The 20,960-nt window shown below is 37.2% G+C and overlaps 1 protein-coding gene across 5 annotated transcripts in view; it reads left to right on the top strand.

Annotated features, from left to right (window-relative positions):
• ext2 (exostosin glycosyltransferase 2) overlaps positions 1-20,960 on the top strand; it is a 155,360-nt gene that overhangs the window by 127,933 nt on the left and 6,467 nt on the right. For all 5 annotated transcript variants that reach the window (XM_073049688.1, XM_073049691.1, XM_073049689.1 and 2 more), the window contains one exon: positions 17,209-17,352. In XM_073049688.1, the coding sequence (XP_072905789.1) occupies positions 17,209-17,352 (144 nt within the window). The remainder of the gene's footprint in view (positions 1-17,208; positions 17,353-20,960) is intronic.

Genomic DNA, 20,960 nt, shown 5'->3' with positions numbered 1-20,960 from the left:
TCTGTATGTTGTATTTTGTGTATGATTGACTAACGGTTAAAGTGTTAGATAATACTGGAGCCCTAAGTAAAATGAGCGCTACTAGATTAATCTAAAAAGCCAAAGAAAATAAAATCTTAAAAATTAAAAAGAATGATTACTCCTGCCTGAAACATTGCACTTTCTTTCCCTTTGAGGTGCAGACCTTCCCGCAGTTCAGTTTCAGTGTTTACTGTTTCATTTTAATTTGCACAAAATAGCACACATGAGTGAAAAGCTGCCAGTTTTGCTTCTTTTAAAAAAACTATTCATTAAGTCTGTTTAAAGAAATATAAAATGAAGAATGTATCAAAACCTGCTGGTTACATTTCTTGCAGGATATCCTAATTTTCCCTCTAGCAAAATAAGCTGAATAGTGTTAATGTGCTTGACTGGCAATAAATGCACTTTGCATCATATTTTCTTTTTTATGCTGTTTTGTTTTGGCAAGGTAATAAAGGCCTCCTTTGTACCTATTTAACCAACCCTTTCTGTAGCTAGGCTCTCAAAAAATATTGCAGCACTACAAATATTTCCTGAAGGATTTAATGTAGCAGATGCAGGGTAGGAAAAACAGATTGTTATCCATTTGACAGGGTACGAAACACATAATTTAGAGGGTTATTGTGCTGCACATTATTCACTTGACATGAACGTTGACTGGAATTTAATGTTACATTTTTACAGCTGGATTTTACTTGTATCTAAATCAAGTAACACAAAATAAAAATGGCTGTTAGTACAGAATCTGTAGGAGTTGTCACATATGTATACATTATTGAGGGTCCCATGTACATGTTTGTTCACATTTATCACCAAGCATTGTTTGCACAAATGCTGCAACTATACATTACACTGTCATCACTTGTTACATGGAAAGTAAAGAATGAAGCAATGGAATTGAGTTCCTCAGCATTGTTTTCCATAACCAAATAATGATCTAACATTCACATAAATACTTTACAACTTACCAATAAGAGGTTTATTACAATAAAAATTTCAAAGGAAACTAAAATAAGCACATATTTGCAAGTTTAAGCAGAAATGGCATGCATTAATCTAAACTTTGACTCATTCAATTAACTGATTGCCGCTGATGACATTTTCATGAAGTGATGTGCAGTATAGCTGGCATGGAATATATGTGGATGAGTATGTGGATATTTATTCTTCCTCTTCTCCTGTGCCTTTTACAATTCCTTGCATCACTTGGAACTTGTCATGAGTAGAATCACTTTAAGTGTATAGATAAATACTATCAGGGAGGATTGATTCTTCATTAAATACATCAGCCCTGTGTCTTTGGCAATTTATAAATTGCTGCACCATTTTATGCTTACTAAAGCTTGTAATTTGAGAATGCTGGTATTTCTCATGAATTGAGGCTAATATCAGTTATAGCCTCTGTGAGGCCCTTTGTTGTTTGAGGGCAACCATGGATATTGCATCCCAGCTGGCTATATGATGCACAGGCCAGCACAGTACGATATAGAAAGCAAGCTTTTGCTCATGTAACAGGCATCCCCTCTCCATGCAGCTGATAAATCCAAAGGAACAGCAGAGACCGATAAAGTTTTGCACCAGCAGTGTCACTGGAGTTGCCAGTCAAGGTTGAACTCAACGTAAGACTGCCATAGATAGATAGATAGATAGATAGATACTTTATTCATCCCCATGGGGAAATTCAACTTTTTTCCAATGTCCCATACACTTGTTGTAGCAAAACTAATTACATACAATACTTAACTCAGTAAAAAAAATATGATATGCATCTAAATCACTATCTCAAAAAGCATTAATAATAGCTTTTAAAAAGTTCTAAGTCCTGGCGGTAGAATTGTAAAGCCTAATGGCATTGGGGAGTATTGACCTCTTCATCCTGTCTGAGGAGCATTGCACCGATAGTAACCTGTCGCTGAAACTGCTTCTCTGTCTCTGGATGGTGCTATGTAGAGGATGTTCAGAGTTATCCATAATTGACCGTAGCCTACTCAGCGCCCTTCGCTCAGCTACCGATGTTAAACTCTCCAGTACTTTGCCCACGACAGAGCCCGCCTTCCTTACCAGCTTATTAAGACAAGAGGGCGCTCTCCACAACTGACCTATAGAACATCTTCAGCATCTCACTACAGACATTGAATGACGCCAACCTTCTTAGGAAGTACAGTCGACTCTGTGCCTTCCTGCACAAGGCATCTGTGTTGGCAGTCCAGTCTAGCTTCTCGTCTAACTGTACTCCCAGATACTTGTAGGTCTTAACCTGCTCCACACATTCTCCATTAATGATCACTGGCTCCATATGAGGCCTAGATCTCCTAAAGTCCACCACCATCTCCTTGGTCTTGGTGATATTGAGACGCAGGTAGTTTGAGTTGCACCATATCACAAAGTCCTGTATCAGTTTCCTATACTCCTCCTCCTGTCCATTCCTGACACACCCCACTATGGCCGTGTCATCAGCGAACTTCTGCACATGGCAGGACTCCGAGTTATATTGGAAGTCTGATATATGGAAGTCTTAGGGACTTGAGCTCTGAATTTTTCCTCAGGGTTTACTCCCGAAGCCATTCCCACGAGTGGGTATCGCCACAAGAGAGTGGAGGTTTGAGATGAGAGTTTTCTTTCTCCTGGATGAGCTGCCAACCACAGCTGACAAGCCCCATCTGTCTGAAGCAACTGGTCTTAAGGTGCCAGTAACCCACCTTTGCCCATTTTTTCTATCAATAGAAATGGTTCTGCTGGGCTCAGTAGCTAAGTCTTACTTGAAGGCCAAGAGGTCTACTTAGCTGTCAGAGGCTATTTGTGAGACACGCCATTGGAAGCATTCAGTATGCAGTGGGAGCTGATCCCCACTATCTCCCCTAACTATAACAAACTTGGCCTCTATAAAACACTTACAGCATAGTGCAGAATTTTGGATGTTGCTTGAAAGTCGTTTCTATAAGCAGTGACAGTTTGAAACATCGTCTGTATTAAGAAGGGATATAGAATGTAACCTCAATACTAGAATAGATATTGTGTTTAAAAATCTGGACATGTGTACTCTATAGAGTGAGTGTCTTGAGTAAGCAGTAACATTCTTGGTAGAGAAAAAAATTCATGACCTGGTACTTATGGTACAAATAGTACTTGTCATTTCTCAGCTGAACAGTTGTCCATTGAATTAAATATGGTGCAATCATCAGCAGGTATCCCCACTTCTAATCTTACAGTGGTTGGAAGATAAATAGAGAAATGGTAAAAATGACTAAGGCCAAGGCACTGATCAAAACTAGCATATAAAACTAAATAGTTAAAACAAAAGTTCAAACCACTCTTTGTAGGTTAATTAACTCATAAGTAAGTGAGGGAATGCATCAATTTTTCTTTTACCTACGGGAATGTTAAGATATTGACCAAAAATATTATTCAGGTACGTTTGCATAGTGTTTCTGAACTACAGTTGGCATTATAATTGCACAACGTTGTGAGCTAATAAGAGAGTGAGGTAATGTGCATATTTCTGTGACGATGCAGCCATACACAGTAGCAAATTGCTATTAAATCTCTGAATTTCAAAAACAGTACTTCATTTGACAGTATTCCCAGCACTTTCATTAGTGGATGGTAATAGAGCTGTTGTCATTCAAATGGCAAAACCTGTAGCTAATGTTTTTCCTGATGCTCCAATTTGAGGAGAGTTATTTTCTAACATGCAGCAGTATAATCCTCAATATAATATATTGATTTAAAAACCTGAATATAAATTTGAGGTTTTTAATCAATATATCTGAAAACAAGCTAGAGCTTGTTAATCCATCTTTTAGGAAGCTGAGACATTTTCCACTGATATATATCAAGGAATGAAATTGGATGTTATTAAGCAATATCACATAAATGTGTTTCAAGACTCATCAGTATGGTTAATTAACTATCTTCTGAAATGATTTGGCAAACTCAGAGTATGTTAAAGGATAGACAATAAATGCCAACCTTGCCCAGGATTAAATAAAACTTAATTGGACCATCACACAGATTATGGGACTAAAGCACAGGTTAGGTGTTAAAGTCTCTCCTGATATCAAACCCAGTTTTAGCCACCTAAGAGTATTTGGGGAAGATTATGGAGTACTTGTCACGTACATGGGTGCATGCAGCCTAAACAATGCACAAGAAACCTGATAGCTGCAGCTCAGATAATTAATTCCACAACCAGAATCCCAAGCTTTCAACTCCTCCTTCACCAGCAACCTATAACTCAATCTGGAAGGATAATATGTAATGTATGGGATCACCATCGCCTTCCGCTACATCAAATCACATACTATTCTGATTTAAAACTACAGCGTCACCTCATAGCTCCTAAGCAATAAATACTGTACACAAAAAGTTGAACACCATTAGGATTATCTTCCTTCAAGTCAGGGAATCCTGGCAGTACCTCATACCTATAATCAGGACAATTAGAAATGTGCATTCAGTCCTCTTTCCAGTAACACCTATATATCAGGAAATAATTTTTACAAATGTTTCTGAAATTTAAAACAGAAGGAACCTGTAGTGAATGTACTCATAAGTACCTCACCTGACTTATGAAAATCCAACTTCATGCAATAGTTTCATGGTATTCATCGATGAGTGGATACAGTAAACTTCCATTAGTTTAATTGTGGTTAACATTAGGGAGTTTATTCAGTGAAATGAAAAATTGTAGCAAAAGTATGTAGAAAACTGATATTTTTGGCTTATGGACAGTTCTCAGTAAAAATCCTTGTGTAATTTGGGGAACTAACCTAGATTTAAGCCTTGCCATTCATCAGCATCTCCACTGCCACATTAATTGGGTGGTGTATAGTACTGATCAATGACTGACTTGTTCTGGACCTGCCTCAGAAGCCCAAGGGTCAGATGGTGCAGAATTCCTCAACAAGGAAGGAAGATCTTTCATTCAGTTAGCATCAATGCAGTGATCGCTATGGAAAATGAGTAAATCTGGGACTAGTCCAGGGAAAGAAACCCTGCTGTCAGGAAAGGAGCATGAATCAACCCAGATAAGGGTGAAGTGGCTCATTTTGGTAGGTCAAATTTGTATTAATGGTAAGACTCCTGACATTGTGGAGGATCAGAGATCCTGGGGTCATAGACACTGAACCTGTGCAAGTTGACAGTGTTGTTAAGGTGTATGGTATGTTGGCATTCATTAACAGTGGGACTGAGTTCAAGAGCCGTGAGGTAATGCTACAGCTATATCAAGCCTTGGTCAGACACCACATGGAGTACTGTGTTCAGTTCTGGTCACCTCACCACAGAAAGAATGTGGATAGTATAGAGAGAGTGCAGAGGAGATTTACAAGGATTGTGCCTGGATTACAGAACATGCCTTAGAATAGGTTGAGTGAAATTGGCCTTTTCTTCTTGGAGTGACGGTGGATGAGAGGTGACCTGATAGAGGTATATAAGATGATGAGGGGCATTGATTGTGTGGATAGTCAGAGGCTTTTCCCCAGAAATGTCTAACACGAGGGGGCATAGCTTTAAGGTGCTCGGAAGTCGGTACAGAGGGGATGACGGCTAAGTTTTCAACACAGTGGTGGGTGCGTGGAATGCATTGCCAGCGACGGCCATGGAGGCAGATACAATAGGGTCTTTTAAGAGTCACTTAGATAAGTACATGAAACTTAGAAAATGGAGGGCTATGCAGTAGGGTAATTCTAGGCAGTTTCTAGAGTAGGTTACATGGTTGGCACAACATTATGGACCAAAGGGCCTGTAATGTACTGTAGATTTCGGTGTTCTATATTCCATGAATCATGGATAAATTCAGGGTTAGAGTCATATATAAGCCAGAATAAGGGTGCATTAGAAAGCTGAGAGTGTGCAGGACCATTGGAGTGGTGACAGTTGGAGCTTGTGGTTCAGTTGATTGATGAGTGGAGAGGTTAGGTGAGAGTCTTCAGCTCAGATGGTGAGGGTGGATACAGGACTGAGGTCAGTACATTCATGGATATTTGGATGTGATAAGAAAATGTTCAAAGATATGCTGGTAAGTGACTTAAAAACTGAATCCATATGCTTGGTGAAATCCCTTCTGTCGAACTGGAAAGTGGTAACAACGTGAAAGTGTGTTCAGGCTTTGAATGCCCAGTGTTCAAGGCAATGTGAGCTAATGACTGCTAACATTCTGAAATATGTATTGCATCAGACATTATGTTATTATGTCTGCATCTAATAGGAAAAATTAGTAATTTAAACAAATATGATTTGCAGCTAGAAGTGCCTGACCCAATTTTGATTTGGTGCAATTTGTTCCAGAAACCATTATTGCATTTTATTTCAATGATTTTCCAATGCACAGTGCTGGAAAAAGAAAAGCAACATTACAAGATCAGATTTTAAGACATACATATTTCCCAGTTAACTACAGGCTAAGTAATTTTTTCAACCTTTGGGTATGCACCACCTTTGTCCCTGACTCTTCCACTATCTGATCTGTGCATCTGTGTCTCAGCATTTTGTTACTGAACACTACCTGTGGACTTGGATACTCTTCCTCCAAACCATTATTTCTTAAGCCAATAACATGGCATTCCCTTGCTTTGTTCCCTCTAAACTACCCCTGAATTCATCCACAAACAAGAGAAAATCTGCAGATGATGGAAATCCAAAGCAACACACACAAAATACTGGAGGAACACAGCAGGCTAGGCAGAAAGTATGGAAAAGAGTACAGTCAACGTTTTGGTCCGAGACCCTTCAACAGGACTAGAATTTATCCTTAACAGTTTTAGTACAAATCTCCAATTTTTTTTCTTTGTTACTGTTCACTTTTTCTGGTTGCTCCAATGCCTAACAACTATCCTGAAGTACAGTAGCTACAAATTGGCAGACACTTCCCATGCCGCTAAGTCAGGAAAGGCACCATATATATGAATGCAAGTCTGTTTCCTTTTTCAAAGTCCCAGGATTTCTGCCAGCTAACCCGTGAGCAGTTTTGTATAATTTTGGCAAAATCATGGAGTATAATGCCAATGACATGTTAAGCTATATGGGAAAGGAGTCGTAAAGTGGATGCATTGTTACTTGACCATTGCTTAGAGTTACCTAGAACTTAGTCAACTGAAAAAGCAGATGCTTCTGCTTAAAACAATTTCTGAGTGGGTGGAAAGCATAGTGCATGTACAAATGAACAGACCACAGATATGGCTGTAAAACTCTGTCCCTCGGCCACTCAATAAGCCAGATTGTATCAGCTGCAAATTAATACTCCTGCCAGAAATTTGTTGTACACAGCTGAATGTAATAGCCTGAGGATTGAAGAATTGAAGAAATTTTACAATCTTGCACTTTTAGATCAACAAATTGTATAACACTTGCATAAATATTCCCTCAATTGATGAAAAGTTCATCATTAACCTTTGATTTTATTGAAATCTGGATTAAAATAATCTAGTGAATCTATATCATGTGCTTATTTTGCAAACTGCTTTGCAAAATCTTATCAAATATCAGTGTTAAGTTATAAAATTTCCAGAAGGCAAACTTTAATGGAGACACAATACCACAGATGCTGAAATATGGAGCAACACATAAAACACTGGAAGGACTTAGCAGATTGAACAACATCTATAGAGGGAAATAGGCAGTTGGGTTGAATGGAGACCCTTCTAGATGAAGGATCTCAACCCAAAACATTGATTGTTCATTTCCCTCCATTGATGCTGTCTGATTCACTGAGTTCCTCCACTGTTGTCAGTTGGTTAATGTACATAGTTTATGGTGTGGTACTGAGGCACATGAAACAGAAAGTTAACAGGTTTGAACTCCAGGCGCCTTTTAGATTTCTGCGCTGGATGCAATTTTGGTATGAGTAATTTATGCCCAGCCCTTGAAAACTTTTTGTACTCCATGAATGATAGTTAATGTAAACTTTTGGTGGGTCCTTGCTACTTATGAAACATTTTGCAACATGGAAGGGAAATTAAAGGACATCTGATTTTATGTAGTTTCAAAGTACACAGTTCTCCTTATCCTACAGCTCCAGCATAATGAGATGTGTCACTAGAAATGTACAGATGTTTTTTTCTTGATGGTAAGGAATGGGCGATGAGTCCAAGTGAACTTGTTGCACATTTGATTGAAAACCTTAGCACTTTTCTGATAGACTTTTGACCAATCAACAATCTGATTCTTGCTCCTACAGGAATGGTTAAGGCAGATTGCTTTCCAAAGAAAGTTAGTTAAGTACAGTTGCAAAAATAAAAAATTGTGAACCCTTTGCAATTACCCCTTTTTCTGCATTAATTACTTATAAAATGTGGTCCGATCTTCATCTAAGTCACCATAGATGACTTAGACAATCTGCTTAAGCTAATAACACACACAATTGTACTTTTCATGTCTTCAATGAACATATTGTTTAATCATTCACAGTCACAGCACCAAACATTTCCTGTAGCAGCTGATCGGACTAGCACAACAGCGAGGAGGATCATCCTCCATACAAAACCGCTTCAGTTCATCAATGGTTCTGGAATGCCTTGCATGTACAGCCATCTTCTGGTCATGCCACAGCATCTGAATTGGGCTAAGGTCTGGACTCTGACTTGGCCATTCCAAAACACGAATTTTCTTCAACCATTCTGTTGTTGATTTACTCTTGTCTTTCCAATCATTGTCTTGTTACATCATCCAACTTTAATTAAGCTTTTAAGGTAACGGCTGCTACCCTGGCATTTTCCTGTAAAATATCTTGATACAATTTTGAATTCATTGTTTCCTCAATGATTGCAAGCTGTCCAGGCCCTGAGGTAACAAAGCAGCTCCAAACCATGATGCTCTTTCTACCACGCTTCACAGATTTGATGAAGCTTTGGTGTTGGTGTGCAGTGCCCTTTTTCCTCTAAGCATAACGATGTGCATTTCTGCCAAAAAGTTCAACTTCTGTCTCATCTGGCCAGAGAACATTGTCCCAGAAGTGTTGTGGATTATCCAGGTGGTCTTCTGAAAAATTGAGAAGAGCAGCAATGTTTTTTTCAAGAGCAGTGGTTTTCTCTATGGTGTCCTTCCATGAACACCATTCTTGTTCAGTGTTTCCCTGATAGTGGACACATGAACAGAGACTTCTGCAAGTTCTGGAGATTTCTGCAGGTCTTTTGCTGTTACCCTGGGTTCTTTTTCACCTCCTTCAGTATTGCACGTTGTGCTCTTGGTGTGATCGTTGCAGGATGCCCACTCCTAGGGAGAGTAGCAACAGTATTGAATTTCTTCCATCTGTAGACAATTTCTCTTATTGTGGACTGATGAACACTCAGGTCTTTAGAAATACTTTTGCAGCCCTTTCCAACTGCGTGCTTCTCTACAATTCTGCATGGTGCACATAAACAGATCTTTCTTGAGAAGAGCAGGCTCTATCAGTAACCTGACTTTATCCTTTTTTATAGGGCAGGACACATCTACAACCCACACCTCCAATCTCAATTCACTGATTGGAACATCTGACTCCATATAGTTTTTATAGAAGGCATTATCCCAGAGGTTCCCATACTTTTTTAAACCTAGACTGTGATTGTTTAAATGGTGTACTCATTATTGATGATAAAAAGTACAATTGTTTGTGTGTTATTAGATTGGGTTTGTCTATTTCTGTGACTTAGATGAAGATAAGACTACATTTTATGAGTAATCAATGCAGAAAACCAGGTGATTGCAAAAGGTTCACAAGCTTTTTCTTGCAACTGTAGAACTGGAAGGAAGCTTGTATCAAATAAATCCAGCAATACCAGTTGGGCATAAACAACAGTAGATACAAGTTTATACAAGTAGTCTCCTCTTCTGTAAATACAATTTAATTCTATGTAATTACAGGTAAATATAACCTCTTAGAGAGTCGTGCATTTTTTCTGAGTGTGGGAAGCCTGATGCTGATTATCTCACTAGGATATGTATAAAATTTAACTCAATGCATGGATGAAATATATTCAAATTCAAAAACAAACTGTTGTCTTGAAAATTGGCATATTATTTATGTTCCTGATTATAACAACGTCAATTGCAACTGCTGGGAAATACGTTCTACCCTCAAGCTAGATTTTCTGAATCATAAGCACATGTGTTAGCAAACTTTATACGAGTTTAACTACAGCTGTGCATTCACCTGGAGCCACTTAAGACAATTTTGGCAATTTTGAAAATAAATCAGTGAACTGAGATATTTAAAATAATATTATACTATGACTTATTTAAAAGGTTGGCCCTTTTTATCCATAACTATTTTAGCTTATTTTGTATATTCAAAAGACAAACTATTGCAATTTTGCTGTCAGTCATACTTTTTGGCACATGGAAACTCTTCTTTATCATAAGGCTGGGGCCCTACATAAGTTGAAACATTTCCTCACTGCCCAGAAAAATAAAAGGCAGGCTATTCAGCCAATCAGTGGAATCTTTATTACCTTGTCATTGACTTACACTCCATACTCAGTTCTCATGGAGTTTAACTTGTAGTTTTGCCCATTTCGCCCATGAGCAAACCTGTGACTGATGATGTTAGAGCAGTGGGACGCACTCAGAAAAAATTCCAGGAGTTGACAGTGAAGATGTTCTACAAATACTCTTGGATAACAAGGAGAGTATGATCAGGCAAAAGGACTTCAATGTTTGGAGACACAATAAGGAGGTTTTCATATTGTATAAAAATTGGTTGTCAGTGAGAAAATGTTTGAGGGAAAACAAAATTTTGGATTTTCTTATCATTTGAAGAGAGCAATAGCAAACAAAATTATTCCAGGGAATTGTCAGATGATGCATTTGTAAAAAAGTACTGAAACACGGAATGTATAATAAGTAGAATACTGAGAGTCCTGGGGAAACCTTGGAATGTTAATCCTTTGGTCCTTGATGATATGAAGATAGATTGAAAAGCTGATTTAAAAAGACACACAGAAGGTCGTCTTTATTAGTCAAGACATTGAAGAACTAAATAAGGGCAATTTGTGGCACAGTTTAAATACTACATATTGTACTGGTCATCATGTTACAGGGAGGTTGTGCATTGGGAAGGTTCTAAAGTATATTTACAAGGATGTTGCTGAAACTGAACATTTTTTTGCTGCGAGGAGCAATTAAGATAGCTGAGGTTATTTTCTTTGAAATAAGGGAGGCTAGTGAGGACAATTGAGTCGTGGAACCCAGATTAAAATGGAAAAGACCTTGTTTTCTATGTGAAGGGGTCAAACATCAAAGGGGAGATTTTTTTTCTTCCAAAACGTAGAATTTTGGAATTCACTTGCAATGAAAAGATGGTAGTAGCAAAAGCATATTACATTTTAAAGGTATATAAATATGTTATTCAGGCAAAGCCTACAGTGTTATGATCTAGCTCTGGATTAGAGTGTATTGCCCTCTTTTGACTGGTATAGATAGGATGGAGCAAATGGCCTCAGTGGTAATTGTTTTGCTCTACCACATAAACATTTTTCTGACCAATCAGCATCTTAAATAGGCAAGACATACCTCATTAGTTTTTTTTATTTTAGTGAGATTTTTTACAAATGGCTCAGGAAGGAGTAGTAAAGCAACATAGGGGAAGGAGATATGCCCTAGAAAATATGATCCACTCTTTTTCATGTATGGGACATGATATGAAGTTGAAAATGAAGAGCCTTTGTGGAAAGTGTGTTCTTTTTTAGTTTCTGCAAGAAGAGCTACAGCTATAAGCATATTATTGGTCCATCAAAATATAGAGTGTCTAGGACCAAAGAGCATGGTCTCAGCATGCAAAGACATTCCTTTAGAAAAGAGATAATGAGGAATTGCTTTAGCCAGAGGATGCTGTATCTCTGGAATTCATTGCCACAGGTGGCTATGGAGGACAAGTAAATGGTTATTTTTAAAGCAGAGGTTGTTGATTAGTAAGGGCAGCAAAGGTTCCAAGGCTACACTCACAAAGTGCTGCATGAACTCTGCAAGTCAGGCAGCATATGTGGAAATTTATAAACCGTCACTGTTTGAGTGAAGACAACAGAATAAAAGGGCGGGGGAGGAGAAGGACAATCACTAGAAGGTGATAGGTAAAGCCAGGTGGGTAGGAAAAGAAAAGGGCTGGAGAAGAATCTAATAGGAGAGGAGAGTGGACCATAGGAAAAAGGGAGGTGGAGGAGATCCAGGGGGAGGTGATAACCAGGTGAGAAAAGGCCAGGGGCCAGAGTGAGGAATAGTAAAATAGGAGAGGGAGAGGGTTTTTTTTTCCAGAAGTAGAAATCAGTATTCATGCCATCAGGTTAGAGGAGAAGGTAAGATGGGGGTTGTGAGGGAAAATAAATCAACCGTGATCAAAAAGGCAGAGCAGACTTGATGGGTTGAATAACCTAATTCTTCTCCTATGTCTTATGGTTTAATAAATTCCCTTCAATAATTCATTGTATGTTTATGCTATTGAAACCCCTTTCTACTGGGTGTCTCTGGAAATGCAGCTTGTTAGCCCCTCACTAACAGCCACTGGATTCTGTGGCAAAGAAGCTACCTTTCTCAGGTTCCATATGTCTAGTGTGTATATGACTATGGTCCTGTCAAATCCGTGAGGTTGGACTGTCTTGCCCACCCAAACCCTGGTTTGTGTGAATGCTGTGTGATTTACTGCTCCCCCCCCCACCGCAATCGCCTGTCAGCAAGAAATAACAGATCATACACTCCATACAGTTATAAAGAAAGTATATTTATGAACATTAACTTAACCAAAGAGATATTAAAGAAAAGGAAAAAAACAAAAAGGACCCTTTATAATTAAACAAATGTGCACAAAAGTTGAAGCTCATCTCGAAGTTGTCTGTAACTCACGTGTTGGACTCACGGTCTGCATGAAAGCACGCACCACCTTCCGAGTGTTGCTCGAAATCCATCTCGAACACACGGGCGCTCCCACGGGAGTATTGGTCCTTCCTCCTTGACGCCATTCATCTGCACAAAGCACCTTGTGCATCTTCCCCCGTCTTCTCTCAGCTCCTGCCAGAAAGACCTCAATCCACACCAGTTCCCTCACAAAGAAAATCCTCTCCACCCAGCGTTCTCTAGAACCTTCTCCCATTTCTACCATCCTGATTAGTTGACACCACAGTCCTAAATTGAACAACAAAGGCCCTTATCGCAGCTCAATCCCAAACAGCCTGAAAACAGAACAGACTGCTCTTACAGAACTGCTAGCATGAAATACCTACAGCATAGCAGTGAAAATCTTAACCAGGGAATTATACTTTTTATGGATATTTCCAGCAGATAAGATGCTGTATAAAAAAAGATATCCTTATAATATGCAGTAAACCAATCTATTGTCTTTTAAATCTTTTCCAAATTATTGAAAACGTCATGCATTACTTTGATTTGAATAGATTCACAAAATTTAATTTAACAGCCTCACATTGAGGTAATTTAGAGAATGTGATTATGGTGTTGTGATTATGCCGTTTTGGGTCTGTGTGTGGTTTCAAATTTGTATCATTGATCTGCTGGTTTAAGTTAAGAATAATATAAATGATATGGAATATTTTTGTTTCACAATATTATTTTGATTGAACATCTTACAATCACTAGAGTGAGGGAGAAACTATAGCTTTGCATTTTAACCTCAGAAATAAAACAGATAAATTAGTTTAAAAAATGAAAATACATAGGACTTCATTTCATCATGTAGAGATGTATTATAATCATCCCATTGATGTTGAATGTGATATATGAGCATTCCTTGAGAAACAATGCACAATTAAATTCTACATTCCCCTTGTTTGGAAGAAGAATTTTGAAGTATCAGCAAACTAAATAAGTATTTTGAACCATGCTGTAGGAAGAGGAATTAAAACTGATTTATAAAAATTTCCGATTAGATCTGCTGTATGACAGTAGTTACAAAACAGTAAATTAACCTTTTAATCTTTTATTGAGGTACAAATCATTTTGCATTCCTGCTTAAATGATGTCATCTGGGAATTACATTAAAAAATCTCCCCTTGTTTAACTCAAAAGTTCTTGGTGTTATACATTAAAATAGAATTCATACTTGTATTGCTTTTAATGACTTCAGTTATAAAGAATAATGTACCATGAATATGGGATAGACATATAAAAGATTTTATTTAACTATAATTACCGATTTTATTTGTTTCAAAAATTGGAATCATATGCCACACATCTACTTAAAGTACGTACTAAATTTATGCATCTGTGAAGTTCTGTGCATGTATGCAGCACAGAAAGAGCCCCTTCAGTTCATCCCTTAAATGATCATTCTCACTGGCAAAATTTGTGTTGACTGGTAATTACTGGAGCAGAAACATATTCTGATATGATTGAACTTCAGGTCTGAGTTTTGACAACAAAAATAATCAAACTAAAAAGATATTATCAGAGGATGCCAAGAATTTAAAGATTGTTGAAATCTTGAGGGAAGGATGGTTATTTTTAACTTGGATGGAGTAAAACAAAAGTAAAAAAGAAATGCTTGTTTCTCAAGGAAATAGAATGATGTTCACACAAACTGCTAATTTGAGGGCCCTGGTTTTGACGAACAATTTTTTTTTAACTTTAGCTTTAGTTTTTGTGTTTGTGATATCTTTGCCTAAAAGCGGCATTGTGGTAATGCAGCAGTTAGAGTATTTCTATTGAAGGACCAGTGACCTCGGTTCAAATCCACTATTGTCTGTAAGGAGTTTGTATGTTCTCCCTGTGACTGCATGGGTTTCCTTTGGGTACTCCAGTTTCCTTGCACATTCTGAAAAGACTTGTGGATTAGTAAGTTAATTGATCACATGGGTGTAATTGCACAGCGTGGGCTCATAGGGCCGGAAGTGACTGTTTCTGTACTGCAACTCTAACTCTAATTCTGAAACTCTTTTAAAGCAGGTTTATGGATTTCTGGACTTTGAATTCAGGATCATTATTTAAAACACAAATATTGCAGATCAAATAATAGCCTATTTGTCTATCACAGACCAAATAGGGTTAATATACTACCTAATATGAAGGATTGCCATGACCTGATGATGTGACATTTTTCAAATTTCCACTGTTGATTTCTTCGGTTAAAAAAAAACTTCTCGTACATTGAAATTTAAGAGGAGCTAAACTTTTGTTGCAGTTTTCAATAAAGGAAAGAAGTTCCAAATGCATGTGGATAGCGCACTTTTAAACCAACCACCTTGGCTCTTTATTTCCAGGGCCTGTTCATAGTGTATGCTGGGTGCTGTACAAATATAACCTATTTGCAATTTCAGGAGTCCTTTTTCATGTTGCTTATGTTTTAAATTAGCAGTCCAATAAAACTTCATGCTTCTGCATATGAAATGAAAATTAGTGGGAAACTGCATGTGAAAAGACATTGACAAAAGCCAGTTAATTGCAGATTCTTATTGAACAGCAGTTGACTTGGTAATTATGATCCGGTCTGTCATGGTATAGCCTATGTTTATAATCATAAACTGATCCTTTAATCTGCACAGTAGTCTTTGAAGTAATTAAGAGTCCATTAAACAGTCCTTTCGTTTCATTCTTATACTTGATTTTCTTTTTTTTTAATAAAGCATGTTAATGATAATGCTAAACAAATGCTGTAATCTTTGCTCAGACTACACATCACTTAGCATTTTGCAAATAGTGTTTCTATACAAGTCTAATTGCATGCAGCTGTGTATGATATATGTATCCGGCTTTGATATTGAACCTTTATGCAAACTAATAACTTAAAATTTGGACTTGCTATGCTTTGGACTTCAACCTACAGCTTTGCTCTCTGGACTTTACCGACAATTGGGTATCAACCTCAGGACTCACTGATTATGCGATGGGATCATGCATAAACTACCACAAATATCAATATGATTGTAAGCAGATAGAGATTTGCGGATTGAATCTGGGTTTAGGTCTCATTCCTGAGACCTGAGTACAACATAATTAGGCTGAGTTTCAGTACTTGGGGAGAGCAACACTATTGGGAAGATTGCACTGTCAAATCAATGCTAAGATGTCTGGTATTAAAAGCTGGAGATGCCCAGCAGGTCAGGCAGCACCTGTGGAGGGTGAGACAGTGATTTTTTTTTTTCAGAGCTAGAAAGGTAGAAAAACAAGAATATTTTTAATTGCAGAGTAGGAGAGGTGAGAATCTAAATAACAAAATGTGTTATTGGTGATATCTTAGAATGGGCAGTGAATTTTGATAACACTTCTTGATATGTATGTCTAGAGTAGGTGTAAATGGAAGAAGATAATTGATAGACTGTTTCAAAATTTATCCTTGATATTTAAAAACATGTTTTTTTACATTTTATATTCATAGTCTGCTCATTACTGCAGCACAATAGCTTCTAGTGTTCACTGTACTGAAGCTGTATTGTCAACACAGGCTCTACCAATGAATTCCCTTTTTTGATTGATTGCCACTTTGAAGCAATCTGAACTTTAATTCATATTATGCTGCTTTTCTTTGCAAGAGTTTACAGATTTGGGGGAGAAAAGAGAATTGATTTTCTGTTGTAGTTTCGACAAGCGTTCTAAGGCCAGAAGGAGCCCAAGTTTGCTTCTGGTTAGGGTAAAGTTGGTCTGATTAGGTCTTATGCAGCCCTTCCCCAGCTTGTGTCAATATTTTAATATAGAAAAGAAACTGGTCACAGAATTATAGCTACTTATTAGAAAATGTAGGCATCATTCCTCAATAAAGATGTAGTTTACTTGATGCTGACCTCCAACCTGAAGTGTTAGATAGCAAATTTGATTGTCAGTGAATGAAAATTAAAATTATAATTGCTGAAAATTTGAAATGGAAACAAAATACTAGAAAAACACTATACAAAGGAGATTGTCAATTTAATGGCTATGTCATCTCAATCTGTTACAGATATTCCCTTTATTCCACGTATTGCCATCTCCCGCCTTCTCTGCCATTTTCTTTTTCTGTTCCGATGAAAAGTTTCAACCTGAAACATTACCTCTATTTTCTTTCCACATTTGCTTCCTGACTTGCTATGTATTTCCAGCTAATGTTGATTTGTATTAATTGTAATGACAAAATGTAATATTGAAAAACAGGTCGTATCTAATTAGTGTGCATAATGGTAATTTCAGAGGAGTTAAAGAAAATTTACAGTAGATAACTGAGATTAATAACATTCAATGGATTTTGTTATCCTGCCTCAAGCCCGTAACGATGTTTGGAATTTCCAACTACTGTAGGTATGGCGCGAGTTCCCTGACAGGCTGGTGGGGTACCCTGGTCGACTTCATTTGTGGGACCAAGAGACAAGCAAGTGGAAATATGAGTCAGAATGGACAAATGAGGTCTCAATGGTTTTAACAGGAGCGGCTTTCTACCACAAGGTATGATGTATTTCAAAGCCATGCTGACATGAGATTGAATATAGTTGTGAACATAATTCATCATCGGGAAGTTTCAAATACATTTTGTAGTACAATAAAAATACAAAAATTCACTGATTGGAATAATGATGAGTTGTAGTTTGTCAATATATGAATTAATTCTTATTCAACTTGTGAGGAAAGTTCTGACATTCAATAAAACAACTGAATTAATTTTGAAGGAATGTATGAGCCAGCTTGTTGGAAAGTTGTGATGCCATTAAAAGTGCCAATTGAAAATGGTAGAAAGGATAACACAGTAACTGAGGACAACTGTTCAGGGAGAATTCTTGTCACAATGTACAATGAATTGGGTATTGAAATTTTCGAAGAGAAAGGTTCATGCACATATTTGAAATTTCTTTATAATTGGGTATAACTTGGTGAAATTGTGTCTTAATGCTTAATGGTGAGATTGGGATTACAGGAAAGATTATTGCCATTTGACCATGACCATCATCAAAATATCAAATTGGATATTAAAGCATCAGTATTAAGACAGGTGTTAATATGTATGACTTCAGGCAGGATCTAAATAAGGGTTCATCAAATTGTGGAAATGTATGAAGCATAAAAAACTTGTGATTAAAAAACAGATTCTAAAACAAAAGGACATTTTAGCAGAGTACAGTCGGCCCTCCTTATCCGTGGATTACGGATGCGCAGATTCAACCAACCGCGGACCGGGAAAAGCCAGAAGTTCTCGCTCCAGCACTTGTTGTTTAAACATGTACAGGCTATTTTTTCTTGTCATTATTACCTAAACAATACAGTATAACAACTATTTGCATAGCATTTATATTGTATTAGGTATTATAAGCAATCTAGAGATGATTTTAAAGTATAGGCAGTCCCCGGGTTATGAACGAGTTCCATTCCTCAGTCCGTCTTTAAGTCGGAACAGGTGCATCCGGTATTATTTAGTGTCAGTTAGTCAAACATTTGTCTTATTATATAGTATATATTTTACCTTTCTCTGCATATAAAACATTTAAGAAACGTATGTATTTTAATAATTAAACCACTGCGTTGCTTAGTAATAATTGTAGCTTTCATCAGGGCAGGGCCTTTCACGTGCTCCATTAAAATTGTTCCGATCGTTGACCAACGTAACCTAACGCTTTTCCAGTGACCGATGGCGTTTTACCTCTTTCTGATTGCTCTATTACTTCCACTTTATTTTCAATCGTGATCGTGATTATTTTCGTGAACAGAAACACTGCAGATTCAGAGCTCCGGCGCCAGATCCTAATGTCCACGGCACTGAGACAGGTGAATTAAAGTCCGGGGTTCCGCTGGGTCCTAAAGACCACCGTACTTAGACAGGTTAAATAAGGGACTTGAGCATCTGCGTTTTTTGGTATCCGCAGGGGCTTCCGGAACCAATCCCCCACGGATAAGGAGGGCCAACTGTATGTTGTATTAAACAGGTTACGATAAGTGGGTTCTGTGGATAAATTCTGAATAAACTTCAAAAAGTAATATTCTGTTCAAGCTAGTAGGACAAAAAAAACTATTAACTTACTACATTTGGCTTCTGCTAAACAATTTTATTAAAGAGATATTCTTATGGAGCAAGAAAGGTGGGTTTATTGTGGAGTTAATAACATAAAAACTGAGGTGATACACTTTGAGAGCTGAAGGGTAACCTTATAGAGTTTTTTTAATTACATGAGGCATAGATGAGACAGAGATTGGCTTTTTTGCAGGGAAGGACAGAGTTGCTGGAGCCATAGAGCACAGATTTAAGACGAGAGTAAAAATTTAATGTGTTTTTTTTATCATGCAGAGGGTGGTAAATATCTAAAACAAGATGCCAGAGTAGGTAGTAGAGGCAGATACTGTACAATTCCAATGTGTCAAAGGCATTTGGACAGGTACTTGAAAAGGAGGGGCTTAGAGGAAAAGGGGACAATGGGATTGGTGTAGATATGTGTCATGGTCACATGGACAAACTTTCCTAAGAAAGCCTGTTTCTAAGCTGTCCAAGAATCCCTGTTTCCAGTAATAATTGAGTAAATTGCATTCAAGGATAATTGTATTTAGTTTTGTTTTGTGACTAATTATTAAAATATGTATAAATTGAAAACCAATTTAAGGAAATTACAAGAAAAAGAATGGCGAATTGTGACAGTGGTCCTGATAGAACTGAACCTTGTCCTGATAAGCTGTAGAAACCCTAAGAATATCTGCTCATAATTTTGATGTACTATAACCGATATGTTTTACATAAGTAAAGATGTCAATACAAGGCACCATATCAGTTCAATTCTGCATGAAGTGAGATTGTTAAGCATTAGGTGATACCAAACTTACAAGTCTAAAACAAAGATTGGAAGTAAGAGCATTTTGGCAGTGCTGAGAAAGAATTAGTTAAAATTGATTTGTAAAATAAGTCTTGATTTCAGTACTTTATATACTTGAGGAAGAAGCAAACCATGTCAAATAAGAGGAAAATATTGAATATATGTTAATATGTTTAATAAACAATAATATTGATAAAAGTATAGGAAGAAAATCTAGTTTTTTTTTAAAGCGTGTTGCATCCTATCAGGGGTCCCATGTAACCTTGTAGTACTCTGCCCTTAATTAATGGAGGAATGCTGTATTTTAGCATAATTCTCGCAAAGTCCAAATGATATTTTTTCATGGGCTTTGGTATTCAAAATAAATCAAGGCTTTTTATTGAAAGAATAACATATAACTGGAGGCTGCTTGGCACAGTGCTTATGCTGATGATTTGGTAGGTCATCTCTAATTATCTACTACTCTTCCTTCAGGGCTCTGTAAATCTCTTCCCTGTAAGTGTTTATGCATTTCTAATTTGAATATTATTTTTCAGTCTGCTATCCAATCTGGCAGTGCAGTCTATGCCACAAGTCTTTGTAGAGTAAAATGCTCCTACAGTTTGCTGCTTTGTAACTGGGAAGGAATTTCTTTGTTTTAGGCTTCAGGATTTTTGGATACCTTGATGAAATCCTTTTTAACCCTTGTTTTAAATGGGGAAATTCTGAATATCCATCAGATAATGGAACTTTTCATCCTTAATGCTTTTCCAGTAAAATTTTTCTTGGTAAAATTGTCAATCATTCCTAAGGTGTAAGACCAGAACTAGCATCTTATTTCAACTGAGCCTAAATAGGTTTTATAAAGCTTTGGCATGCTTTCCTTAGTTATATATGCTATCAATAAGATGTTGGATCCCATAACTTCTCTTTCACGATTTTCTCATTGGACCTGCCATGTTTAAACATTTGTGTACTCACTCCTCCAAGCCTGATTTTACTCAGTTTTTAAATTCTCATTCAACACAAAAACAAAATCCATGCAAGAGTTCACCTATGTTGCAGTTGGTGCCCTTTATCATGCATGCTTATTCTGCTGCACAGATTTTACTGGTAGAAGTTAATTTAAAGTATGATATTTTCATTGCTTATTGATTTTTTAACCTAGACATCCAGAATCTTTTGTCATTACTTAGCCATGAGCATCTTTTGCTGTGGACAATCATACATGCAGAGTTTTAAGGAGTTTGAGTGGAACAAATTCTTGGACATTTAAAATGATCA

This window comes from Hemitrygon akajei, chromosome 6 (assembly GCF_048418815.1).
Source record: "Hemitrygon akajei chromosome 6, sHemAka1.3, whole genome shotgun sequence".
NCBI classification, from domain to species: domain Eukaryota; kingdom Metazoa; phylum Chordata; class Chondrichthyes; order Myliobatiformes; family Dasyatidae; genus Hemitrygon; species Hemitrygon akajei.
This window is presented reverse-complemented; position numbering and strand designations above follow the sequence as displayed.